Source organism: Giraffa tippelskirchi, chromosome 3 (genome assembly GCF_054371585.1).
Source record: "Giraffa tippelskirchi isolate mGirTip1 chromosome 3, T2T-mGirTip1v1.2.pri, whole genome shotgun sequence".
In the NCBI taxonomy this organism is placed as follows: domain Eukaryota; kingdom Metazoa; phylum Chordata; class Mammalia; order Artiodactyla; family Giraffidae; genus Giraffa; species Giraffa tippelskirchi.
The window spans coordinates 13,834,149-13,847,662 of NC_137277.1; the positions used below are offsets into that span (position 1 = coordinate 13,834,149).

General features: G+C 41.8%; 1 protein-coding gene across 2 annotated transcripts; it reads left to right on the plus strand.

The window, feature by feature from the left end:
- The first annotated feature begins 12 nt into the window (after positions 1–12).
- On the plus strand, positions 13–11,184 carry METTL2A (methyltransferase 2A, tRNA N3-cytidine). Of its 2 annotated transcripts, XM_081576640.1 has the most exons (9): positions 13–128; positions 334–425; positions 2,143–2,498; positions 3,607–3,656; positions 3,994–4,054; positions 6,039–6,178; positions 8,015–8,121; positions 9,481–9,546; positions 10,409–11,184. In XM_081576640.1, the coding sequence occupies exons 1-9, from the start codon at positions 19–21 to the stop codon at positions 10,561–10,563; spliced, it is 1,137 nt and encodes a 378-aa protein (XP_081432766.1). In that variant the 5' UTR covers positions 13–18; the 3' UTR covers positions 10,564–11,184. The 2 variants fall into 2 exon arrangements, with proteins under 2 accessions (XP_081432766.1, XP_081432767.1); XM_081576641.1 differs by lacking the exon at positions 334–425.
- Positions 11,185–13,514: the final 2,330 nt, after the last annotated feature.

The following is a 13,514-nucleotide window of genomic DNA, read 5'->3' on the forward strand; positions in this document are numbered from 1 at the left end:
GTTTCCGGTTCCGGTGTCATGGACGGCTCCTTCCCTGAAGGCGATCCTTCCGCGGTTTGCGGAAAGAGGCAGCAGTTCGGGAGTCGGTTTCTGAGCGACCCCGCTCGCATCTTTCACCACAATGCCTGGTAAGTGCCCTACTCTTCGTCCGGCCTGCGGCTCGACCTCAGTCCCAGCGCCGCAGAGCACTCTGAGAAGGCCCTGACCGCCGGCCAGAGTCCTGCGGCCCTACTCTTGGCGCTCGCCTCCCACGGAAGAGGCGCTGCGGGGCCAGCGACTCCCTGCCCGCGGCGAAAACCCGAGGCGCCTAAGCTGCCCGTTTGATTTTCCCAGGGACAATGTGGAGTGGTCGGAAGAGCAGGCCGCAGAGGCAGAGAGGAAAGTCCAGGAGAACAGCACTCAGCGGGTGTGCCAGGAGAAGCAAGGTGCGCCCAAGTGGACCCTAAGTGGTATTGACATCCTGCGTACTGCTGGACGTGCTCTCCGGAGAGGCCAGAGAACCGAGGCCCCGAGAGCATTTTTTACTGGACTGATACAGAACTCTGGGATAGAAGGAGAAGGGGAGGGGTTGGGCAAGGATGGGAAAGGGCTGTATCTTGACATTTTGTTAGGACATAAAGGGTGTTTTGGTTTTCTTTTTTGTTTGGAAGAGGATAACTGTATCTCGATAGCATTTTCTAGTGACTTAAGTCTTTAATTATGTTGACTAGACCCATATCAATATGACTGACCTGTAGCAACCATGTGGTCACATGATTGTCTTAGAGGATATACTTTCTACATCATTACATTTTGCCCGAGGAAATGTTGCCGTTAAAGCTGGATTCAGGTGGTCAGATTCTAAATAATGGAGGGTGGGAGGGGCGGCTGGCTAATGAATGGTGAGTTATATGTCTTTTCCTTGTGTGGTGGCTAGGGTTAGGGTTAGGGTTATGAGGTGGTAAGGCTTCTGCAGAGGAAGGATGGATGAAGCAGAGTGGAAATAAGTCTGGCCAAAGAAAAAGAGGCCTTTTCTGAAGAGGTGGATGATTTCACTGAAAAATACCCCTAGTTGGTAAAACTAGGACTGGTTGGGCCTGTTTTAAGTGACAGTTGAAGGTGGCACTAGAAATTGCAGAGTAGTACCCGCTGAAATAGTTCTGAACAAGTAGAAGAGTCCAGTTATGAAATATTAACCTTACATAGTTTGACAAAGACAGATCAAAGCAAATTAAGGTTGAGAGGGATTTTGAAAATCATATGGTCCAATATCCTCTTTTTACAGTTAAAGAAACTTGGACTTCAAGACATTAAGTGCCTTGCCCAGAGGTAAGCAGTTTAGTTAGTAGTGGTGGAATTGAGATCCAATTTCTTAGGTTTTTATTCTTCTACTACACTAGTCAAGGCCCTGTATTGGCAAAGAGCAGAAAGCTAAAATCTAGTTATAAGCCAGTGTTATCTCAAAAATAAATAAGTAAAACTGAAATCTAGGACTGCCTCGATCACCTTGAACAACACAGGTTTCTTCTAAGTAGTCCATACTTTAGTCTATCCTGTCCTCTATCATCAGATCTCTTCTCATCGGAACACTTCTCTCTTGTCATCATTTTCTATTTCCATGCTTAGTATCTTGTTAGTGAATTCACTTCTGGGCTCCACACTAAAGAACCACAGACATAGGAATATAATGTAAAGAAGATACAGTATCATACCTGTATCATAACCATTGACTTCACATGGGGAATATCTGAAGAAACTGGGACATTTAGCTTGTAAAAGAGGTTTTAGAAAGGGAAATAATTGCCCTCAGATATGAAAGAGCTGTTGTGTATGGCCCTGAGAGATAGTAGGACCTTTTGACCAGAAATGATTAGACAGGTTTTTTGCTTAATATTAGAATTTTCTAATAGTTACAAGCCATGTAAAGATGTGGGAGCAGAATTGATAGGTAGTAAGTTTTCTGGCAGAAGTTGAACTCCCTGGAAGGACAAGATACTGAGCAAATTCAAGAGTGATAGGACCAAATGACCACCAGCTCTGAGACTGAGGCTCTATTTGAGTATAACTTTTCGTATAAAATTTGGTGAAGCAGGGTGATAATTTATATTGTATACAAATAAAATTGAGAGATGGTTCTTAATATTCTTTCTTAAATATTTACAGTTGATTATGAGATCAATGCCAACAAATATTGGAACGACTTCTACAAAATCCACGAAAACGGATTTTTCAAGGATAGACATTGGCTTTTTACTGAATTCCCAGAGCTGGCACCTAGCCAAAATCACTTGAAGAATTTGCTCTCAGAGACTAAGAGGAGTGAAGTATATGAATACCATAGAAGTGGTGAGGATGGATCTGATTTAATAATAGAAGAACAGCACAGTTGTTCTTCTGTCAGCCTTGGAGATAAGACACAGCCACCTCTTAGGGAAGACAGTGTAACTCAGAAACTCCATCACCTGAAAATCTGTGCTAATGAGTTTCCTGGATCCTCAGCCACCTACCGAATACTCGAGGTAACCGCCCTTTATTGTCCCAACAGTGGGGTTAGTGAGGCTGTCTTATGCACAGAGGGTGGCAATAGAGAGGCTGAGCCCCAAAGTAACTTCTGATGATGAAATTGACTAGACTTATCTCTTTTATGTTGGTCTGGAATCACCTGCATTTTTGAGGTATTGAAATGTTCTAGATGCAGACCTGTCCTAGATGCAGACCAGATGCCTTGGTCATGACAAACAAAGATAGATCACCTGAGGTGCTACCTGGGAACATTATGTTCTGTCCAAAAGTTGTAGTGTCCTGCTATATCTGCCATCTAGTCGAGAGTCCCAGGTCAGAAGACAACTTCTGTTACTTCTGATTCAATTATGAGATGGAGAGGTTAGTTAGAATGGTGCCTGCTTTTCAGGTGTGGGAGATTTCTTGTCTTCTCAGTCTGGATGTGTGGTAGAGGCTTGGCTAGACCTGAAAAAAAAAGTGTGCTCTGTAAAATGAATATTCACAGAAGTGACTACACACTCCACCAGAAGCTGATTAGTTTTGGGACTGAGTTCTCTGACATGACTTTGTGCTAGTCCCTGATCCTCCCCAAGTGGAATGGGACTTCTGTCTCATAGTTATTACTGGGGTTAATTGAGATAATGTATATCTAATGGCTGAGGATCGTGTCTGACACATAGTAAGCCCTTAGTAAATGGTGGTATTTTCATTATTACCACACCCAGCACTGAATTTAGGACAGTGTTGCCATGGTTCCCCTCCTGACTTTTTCAACCCAGTCTACTAGAAACGTTTTTCCAATAATGGTATAGTGGAGCTCAGTAAGAAAATACTCTGTCTACAGGACCATTTGCCCAAACTCAAAAAGTAAAAGCAGCCCATGCCCTTTTTCCCAGACCAGGTCCCATCCTGCTAATAAAAGCCCATATTCTTATCTACTGTGGCTACCTCTTTAAGGGTTCCTAAGGTCACGGGCACAGAATGTCATGATTACTCTAGCTCTGGTCACTACACCTTTCCTGATAGAGTAAGACAAATAGTCTATTGTTGATTATTAATTTACTTTAGGGAATTAATTCTTTGGGAATTCTGTGATTAACAGTTCATTTTTGATTTCTTCTACAGGTTGGTTGTGGTGTGGGAAACACAGTCTTCCCAATTCTACAAACTAACAAGTAAGGTTTGTTGTAAAGTTTAACAGCATGTCAGCAAAGAAAAAAGGGGTGCATTGTTTTTCTTGGAACTCTTACTATATTCAAATGGTAACAGCAATTATTGGGAACTGTGGGTTACAGGAGATTAGATGTCTACATTATCCATTTACGGATTGTTTTGACCTAATTGACTTATAAGTTATCTTTGTTATCAGGGAAAGTAGTGAGTGTTAAACCTGTTACTTTGTTAACATATGGTGCCTTTGATATTTTAACTCTGCTGCATAGTAAAGAGAATCAACATAATCCAGTTTGTAATCTAATTCCTCTGCTGTGTTTTTTTTCCTGCCCATTTCAGTGACCCAAGCCTCTTTGTTTACTGTTGTGATTTTTCTTCCACAGCTGTAGAACTGGTCCAGGTAAGTCCAGTGCTCCTATCAGTCATTTTCACTGACTTAAGGGGGAAAGGGCCTCATAAAAATCAAGGTCTCTAACTATTTGCTTATTGTGCTGTGGTCTGAAATAGCCTGGAGTAGAGGAAATGGCCAAATGTGATGATGGAACCTGCTGCTTTCCTGCTGTGGAACTTTGGGCAGGTCTCTTGACCTTCCTAAAGTCATGTTTTAAGGATTGAAATGAAATGATTATTTCATTTAGGATTGAGTTACAAGTTACAGAAACTTGTAGACAAACACAGCTAATTAAAGGGAATGTCATAGATCTCAAGGGCATATGGTGTAGCCAGGACTAAAACTCAGCCCTGACAAAGTGTCAGGTACCAAAGGCACCCTGGTGAGATGCTGCCACCCACTTCTGTCATAGCGCCTCCCTCAGGGTCACGGGGTTGTCCCTCTCATTGGCCATTTGCCTTTTGCTTGCTTTTTTTCTTTGCAGCCCAGTTTTCTCTGATAGGTTTTTCCTGGTTTTATACATGGCCCAATATACTTGCCCCTCTCAGTCCCTTATAAGTCTCCCCTCTTCAGGTATTCCCAGAACCTCACCTAAATGACAGTGTCTTGATTCCACAGTCCCCAGAAAGTCTGATTGACTCAGCTCAGCTGACCATCTACTTGCCCTGTTAATTAGCTGTGACCAGTGAGGAACAAAATCACATTTTTGGAGAAGAGAGATGTAGATAGGGAATTTACCCTAAAATGTGTGTTACAATCATGTATGATGCTCCTAGCATAGAAGCTCAGGGATTGGTAGTATTTCTGGTTGGGTTTTTTTTTTTTGTCTTGCCACTCGACTTGCGGAATCTAAGTTTCATGACCAGGGATTAAACCTGGGTCCCTGGCAGTAGAAGTGCCAAGTTCTAACCACTGGACCACCAGGGAGTTTCTAATTCTGAAACTATTCTTAAGGGCCTATACCAGATGAATATTGACACTTTTTAAAATTATAATAAATTGTAGGTTAAATCTTCCACATCTGGAGAGAGAGATTTTCGTAGAGAATTCTATGATCTGTGTAATATGCTGTAGTGGGAGTTGCTTTAAATCATGCTTTTTCAGTATGTTTTGTTTTCCTCCTTATGAGGTTTCTCTTTGCCCTTTTGGTCACTTACCTTCCTCATCATTTTTTTCCAGTCCTCAGATCTGACTCCTCATCAGAATAAAGACTAGAAGTAAAGGAGTCAGGAATGTACCATTTTAAGCATACTAGTTAGATTCCGCAGCCTCCTAGAGTTGTTCCTGGTTCTTACCCTAAGAGTAACAATGTTTGCTGTAGACAAATGGATAAGGAAGCTGTGGTACATATACACAATGGAATATTACTCAGCCATTAAAAAAAATACATTTGAATCGGTTCTATTGAGATGGATGAAACTGGAGCCCATTATACAGAGTGAAGTAAGCCAGAAAGAAAAACACCAATACAGTATACTAATGCATATATATGGAATTTGAAAGATGGTAACGATAACCCCATATGCGAGACAGAATAAGAGACACAAATGCATAGAACAGTCTTATGGACTCTGAGGGAGAAGGTGAGGGTGGGACGTTCTGGGAGAATAGCATTGAAACATGTATATTATCATATGTGAAACAACACCATTCCATGTTTGATGCATGAGACAAATGCTCAGGGCTGGGGCAATGGGATGACCCAGAGGGATGGGATGGGGAGGGAGGTGGGAGGGGGGCCCAGGAAGGGGAACACATGTAAACCCATGGCTGATTCATGTCAATGTATGGCAAAAACTACTACAATATTGTAAAGTAATTAGCCCCCAACTAAAATAAATAAATTTATTAAAAAAAAAAAAAGTAACAATGTTTGCTGTAATGGCAAGAGCTATCTCCTTCAGTGGGAAGCAGTAGGGATTATGTTTAAAGCAAGATGGTTTTTCTTGAGGCTATATGAACATTGTCTAATCTCTCTTCCATCTGTCTGCAGACAAATTCAGCATATGACCCTTCTCGGTGTTTTGCCTTTGTTCATGATCTGTGTGATGAAGCTAAGAGTTACCCAATGCCTGAGAATAGTCTTGATGTCATTATCCTCATATTTGTTCTCTCAGCAGTCATTCCAGACAAGTAAGTTTTTAAGTCCCTTAACCAGTAGCATAGCAAAAACAAAGCTTTGATCGGGGACCTTGATCTCAGAGTTGGAACCTTCATAAAAAGGATTTTATTAATGTTCTGATAGACAGGAAGAAGCTATTTCATCCTAAGTGATAGAAGCTTCTCAACCACTTTTCTAAGTTTGTCTTGGAGTCCAGGTTGAACTAAACCTCTGCCTGTTGACTGCAGTGGTCTGTTCCTCTTATGATAATGATTTAACATCCCCAAAGAATGAGGGAGTCATCTTAGTGGGTATGTGGAGAAATTTCCTGTTTATGATCACATAGCATGATATCTTAGAACTGTGAATGCCACAGCTATTTGAGAACATCCCATTGTTGGCTTTTTAAATGCTTTAAATAAACCAGGCTTATTAACAGCACAAAATATACAGTGAAGCTTAACTCATCAAATGTTCTCTGATATTTAAGTTCTTTGGAAAACTTCTCTAGTAAGGAGAATTCCATAAAATCAAGATTAAAGGAAAGTAGATTGGTTTACCTGAAAAGATAGCATTAAAGGCTCCTGGACATAGGCAGCCAGTCATCCCAACGAAGATGAAATGCTGTCTCAAGGAAGCGGCATCAGTCGGGGTTCTTTGAGGGGTGGGGTGTGATTGACTTTCTCTAGCCCACATTTCCTCTAGAATAGCACTGTGTCACTTGACCTGATAGAAATACTGTGAGTGTGAAATAAGGGCAGATGGAGGACAGCCCAAACAGCCTGGCATGGTTTTAAACATTAATTGCAGAAGCTTATATGCTATAAACTTTATATAGTTTCATTTATTTATATATTGGCTGTACTGGGTCTTTGTTGCTGCTTGCACTTTTCTCTAGTTGCACAGAGCAGGGGCTACTCCATAGTTGCAGTATACGGGCTTCTCATTGCAATGACTTCTCTAGTTGCAGAGCACGGGTTCTAGAGCACAGGCTCAATAGTTGTGGTGCATGGGCTTGGATGCTTCGTGGCATGTGCGATCTTCCCGAACCAGGGATCAAACTCATGTCTCTTGCACTGGCAGGCGGATTCTTTACCACTGAGCCACCAAGGAAGCCACCAAGTTTTAAACTGACATGGTCTGAAACAAAACATTAAAATTAAAAACATTATTCAAAAAAATTCATTATTCAGTATTTAAATAGACTTTCATGTGGTTTTTGTAAGTTCAGAGCATGTATACTTCAACAGTTAAAGCTGAAACCTACACTGAGACTCTATATATGGAAAATGCAGTCGGAAGTGTGGAGCACTCTGCCCAGAGCACTCATTTGCATACAGATTGTGTCACCTTGTAAAGTTCTTGAAATTCAGTCCTGTGTAGCAGATGGAAAGAGACAGGCTACATTCAAAGATCTTGGGCTTAGTGGGCAGGTATAGGTGGGTCAACTAGCAGTCCCCTCACTGAGTGGTCTGGGGTCCTCTCAAAGATCCATGGGAACCCAGTGTAGGGATGACTTCCCCCTGAGGAGTGTGAAGTGAGCCAGGCAGAGAGCATGTAACTTCCCCCATGGTGGAACCCTGCTGAAAGAGCAGGCCTCTTCATGCTGAAGGCAGTGGATAGAAGCCACGGTTGTGAGCAAACAGCAGAAGGTACGTCAGACGTTTGGGTGTGTGCTCAGGTTATAACTGAAATGAGCATAGGAGCTAAGATTTCAGGGCTGATATGTCAGCATTAGGAAGTCCACTGGCTTTTTGGAATACGCTGTAGAGAAAAGGGACCTGTTCCTTTTTTGCAGGGGGGAGAGGGTGTTAGGAGGGGACTCTGTTCTTAAAGAGATCTGATCTTCGTTCCCTGCTGCCCCGCAGGATGCAGAATGCTATCAACAGGCTGAGCAGGCTCCTGAAGCCCGGGGGGATAATGCTTCTGCGAGATTATGGCCGCTACGACATGGCTCAGCTTCGGTTTAAAAAAGGTATTTTTCCCACTAGAACCAAAACGATGACTTTGCCATCAGAATAGTCTCACAAATTAGTGGAACAAAATAGAGACTCTCGAATTATATAGCTCCATACAGAGGGCCATTTAATACATGATAAGAGTGGTATGTTTTAAGTGTGATATGGCAAGAGATGCCATTAAAAAGTTAAAAGACAAATGACAGATTGAGGACAAATATTTCAGGTAATAGAACAGGAAAGACTTAATATCTATGCTGTTCAAATAGGGCTATTGGCAAATTGATAAGGGAAAAGATCAGTGACCCATCCAGAAAACAGAGAAATGTTTTAGAGTTGATTTACTGAAGAGCCTATCCAAATGACCGAAAACAAAACTTCAAGAAAATGGAAACAGCAATGAGATACCTATTGCTGGCTGACTCACAGAGAGCGATGTTCCTCCATGAAAGGTAGAAATAGGAGTAGTTGTGCCCATTTTTTTTTTAAAGCACCATGGTGTTATCTATTCAATCCAACAATCCTTTGGGGATTTATTCAGGAACCAGCACATAATATGTGTGTAATAAGCAAAACCTTGGAAACAAAGTGGCTGCCTCTGCATAGGGTAATGTGTGTTATCACATGGGGTAGACCCCATACCACTGGTCTCGTGGGGTATGGACTTGGCTGTGTGACCAAGTGAGAAAAGCATTTCGCAGGTTGGTATTTTACACTTAATCCTGTGTTTAACAATAGCTAGGGAAAAATAAATAGGATTACTTTGACATTCAAAAGGTGTGGAAGGATTGATTACACATCAGGTTGTTAAACTGAGAAGGTCAGGGGGCTTAGCTGCGGAAAGGGAAGTGTGTCCTTGATAAAAACAGTATGTATGGGATCCTATTTATGAGTGTCCATGTGGATACCATGGAGAGACATACAAAAGGACAGTCACTGAAATGGGAATAGTGACTGTCTCAGATTTCCTTAAACTTAGCTATATTCCTTAAATTTTTACTATGTGTTTTTAAAGGGGCAGAAAGCCACTTAAAAGTTGCTTTTGTTTTTAAACAAAGTGTATATGTTATTTATTTAATGGGGGAGAAAGGGAGAAAACAAGCTATTTCATCCTGAAGCAGAACTGTAGACTAGGGGGCTGAGAATTGCATATGTTCACTGACACTGAAGTTTGATTATTCCCCTGGAGCTGGTCTTCTGCAAAGCATCATTCCTTTGTAGGAGAGAGACTGCAGATTCCTATAAAGTACCAAGGTAGCCTAGAAAAGGATCTGTTCTCTGCCCAAGAAATTGATATCTTGATGCACATTTAATTGGCCATGAAATTCACAGAAATGCTTTAAAGTTTCTCCAGTGTTTACCACATTACTCTGCAGGTCAGTGTCTGTCTGAAAATTTCTATGTGAGAGGCGATGGCACCAGAGTGTACTTCTTCACACAAGGTACGGCACGAAAGCACTTGTCTTTGTGCTGACAGCCCCCCTCCCCTGCCCCCAGGACTGACTTCCATATTCCTCGGTGCTTTCAGAAGTGATGTCATCTGGCCCCTCCTACCTTTTGGATCCTCTTCCCTGCCCTTCCCCACCCCTCAGCCTACCTCCAGCTACCTGGAACTACTCAATGTTCTCCCAGTAGGCTCAGCTTATATGAGCCTTTGGTCCCTGCCTTGTTCTGCTGCCTGCTCTTCCTCTCCATCACTTTGTCCAAAAACAGGACACATGCTCATTTTGCAAGACTGCACTGTAGCTGTTGCAGCCTCTAAGCTGGGTTGTACCTTAGGTGCACCCGAGTTTAAGTGAACCCATTGCTCCCTGGGTTCCAGGTGTAACTCAGAGCTGCTTTCCTCTGCTGCTTGACCTGCTGTCAGTTTTCGCCTCCACCAGTGCCTTATGAATACTTTGTCCCTGGGCCGTCTGTCAGGTCACATACTTTTCTGAGCCTTTAGTGAGCGATGAAACCTCTCCCCTTAAAAAAAACAAAAAGAAATGGCTTTGACATAACATGTCAATTTTTGCATATGATTGTAAGATGTACGCAGAACCCTAGAAAATTCTTTCCCATCAGCTGACTCTTAGAAAGGCTTTCCCGATGCGTTCCAGGCTGCCTTTCACATGTGGTTTGCCTTCCTCTGCCTAAACAAGGACTTGCTGCTACCAAGCCACTACTGATAAATCCTACTGCCCAAACCACTTAAAGTCTATGAGGAAGGACAGCAGTCTCACAGAGTACCATTTAGCATGGGGAGTGGTAGACGTGGTGCTTTTTCTTCAGGGGAAGATATATAAACATCTCTTTCCAAACTAGATGAACTGGACACACTTTTCACTACTGCTGGACTGCAAAAGGTTCAGAACCTGGTGGATCGCCGGTTGCAAGTGAATCGAGGAAAACAACTGACAATGTACCGAGTTTGGATTCAGTGCAAATATCGCAAGCCTCTTGTGTCTAGCACTGGCTGAGAGGCAGGCACCACCTGCTCCTGACTGACAGGCTCATTGAGCTTTTTAAAAAGAACATTCACAAATGATGTCTTGTTGTTGTTGAACCATTCAAAGATTCAAAACAGACTTGAACCTGGGAAGAATTATTTTATATCAAGATTCTAACTGTTGTGCTTCGTATTTGTGAAGCCCTGTGATACACTTTTCTCAAGTTTTTTTCTTATGTGGAGATCTCAAAGAATCTTTCTTGCCATTTTGTAACTTAATAATTGAAATGTTATTCATGGGAATCAGCAATTTATATCCATGTGAAAGTATCATATGATAAAGTGAATGACTGAGTTGCATTAAATTATCTGAGGATTCAGGTATGTGGACTAAGCAGTTGATGCATGGAAAGATAAATAAAAGTCTCAGTGATCATCAAGGAAGCAAGCTGGGAAGAATTGCCTATCTTTGGATGTTTTCCTGGCTCAGAAAAGCGGCATCAATATAGGGTGTCCCTGTTAAGTATTTGGTTATGGTCTCTGCTTAACATTAGTTCCTTGGAATTTTAAGTACTGTTCTCCCCCCACCCCCTGCCCCCATCTTAAGTAACCTGTGTCTAAAAACATTAAAAAGATCTTCACTTTTAGCAAATTGTCTTTTGTGTGTGTGTGTGCTCTTAAATTTTTGACACAAAATAAATTGGGAGAATTTTAGGCGTTTCACTCTGAATGTGATCCTTCCATCCCTGTTACTTTTTTAATGTGATTGCTGCCCTCCCCCACCCCCTTGATTTATTTTTTTGTTCTTTTTTAAAGAAAATATTTATTTGGCTGCTCTGGGTCTTAGTTGCGGCACGCAGGATCTTCCATCTTCATTGCAGCATGTAGGATCTTTTTTAGTTACAGCATGTGGGGTCTAGTTCCCTGACTAGGGATCAAACCCAGGGCCCCTTCAGTGGAAGCACAGTCTTAACCACTGGACCACCAGGGAATTCTGCCCTGAATCATTTTTAAGAGTAAGTTGCAGGATGATGTCCCAACACTACTGTATATCTTATGTAATAGTTTATAATGTGTGGTTCCTGTAACTGAAGACACTCTCCTGTATCAACAGATATATCCATCAGAAGTAGAAATTAACATGGAAACACTGCCAGCCTCAGATAACCAAGTTTTCCCAATGGTCCTAATAACATCCTTTATCATCAAAAAAGAAAAAAGCCATTGTGTTGGATTCAGTAATCATGTCTCAGTTTCCTTCAGCCTGGAACAGTCCTTGAAGTTTGTTTTCATGACCTTGACATTTGAAGATTAAAGCCTTTGCAGACTGCCCTCAAATTGGGTTTGTTGATGCCTTCCTCATGATTTGGTTTTAGTTACGTATTGTTTGCAGGAATATCGTAAGTGTTGCTGTTGTGGTATGTGATTTTGAACTATCTTAAATTGTTGATGTTAACTTCTATCACTTAATTGAAGTGGTGCCTGCTGGGTTTCTCCACTGAAAAGTTCCTAAGAAGTATTTTGTAAGGTAGTGCTTTGAGACTAAATATCCCATTCCTCTTTAAACTTTACCCCATTGTTTAAGCATCTGTTGCTGTTTCTTGGCTAAATTATTATCATGATGGTAGCCAGGTAGTGTGTTTGAATCCCACATCCTTCCTACACTTATTGGTTGGCATTCTGCATAAGGAAGGCTTCCTTTTCTCTATTCATTTACTTACAGATTCTTGGGTTTCTATTTTACTCTGTGCTTATTATACACTGCTATTATTTTGATACTTTGATTTTTATGCTCATTGTCCCAGATTTGGCCATTGGGAGCCCCTTCGTGTGCTTCTGTGACCCTTTGTCATATGCAGAAAGGAGGCAAAGACTCCATTTTTTAAGGTGCAGAGCACAAGACAGGAGCCGGGAAGATGGAATAAAAACTGTTATAAATGCTTCAGAGATGCCGAAGGGAATCGTTTAGTATTTCTAGTCTTCATTCCAAAGGACAAATGAACTACCATTCCAGCACTTCAAGCACAAATTGTTCCAGGCTCATCGTGTACCTTCTCTATCTCAGTCTGAACCAGCCATGTCCCCCAAGGAGTTCTAGTTTCATTCAGAAGAGCAGGGTGTTTAGAAACCAAGCTAAGGGTGCTCATTGCTATTGGGTGCCTGTTTCCTGGCCCCCTCAGTGGCTGAAGCATAGGGATATATGTATATATACATACTTGAATCTGTATTTCTCTACTTAAATATGTATTGAAAACCATCAGCTCAGACCTTTGATTCCAGTCCAACACCACAGGATTTATTCTAGTTTTTATTTTGTCTCTGTACTTGTTCTCTCTTCCAACAATCACCAGTGCCCATAATCCTAAACATAATGGGCTAATCCCCTCACATATAACCATTTTTTTATGTGTCACCTACACCCAGCCAGCCAAGGGGGCGCCTGCAACAAGGTTATCATCCACACGGCAGTCACAGGACTCTCCATGGAGGAGATTTTCTGCCACAGTGCTGGCTAGCATCAACTCCGCCACGACAAGCTGGTGGTGGCAGATGCTGTGATTGAGAAATTTGCTCCAATGAAGAGTGAAACAAGATGAACAAGGACCACTTAGGGTTTTTTAAGGTGTGTTGGAAAAAGCCAAAGAATTGGCATATCTGTGTGGCAAGAAGTGAAAACATTTGGTGGACTTTAAGAAGTTTCAACTAGTTATAAAAAGGCTTTTATTTGTGGTATGCACACTCCAATAGAGGCAACTTTTCTCACAAGAGTAAAATTATAGTTTGGAGACACTTAATTTAGTACACCTGATCATTGGCTTTTTAAATTTTTCTGGCTCAGATGGTAAAGAATCCACCTGCAATGCAGGTGTTTGATCCCTGGGTCAGGAAGATCCCCTGCAGAAGGGAATGGCTACTCAATCCAGTATTCTTGCCTGGAAAATTCCATGGACAGAAGGAACCTGGCAGGCTACAGTCCATGGG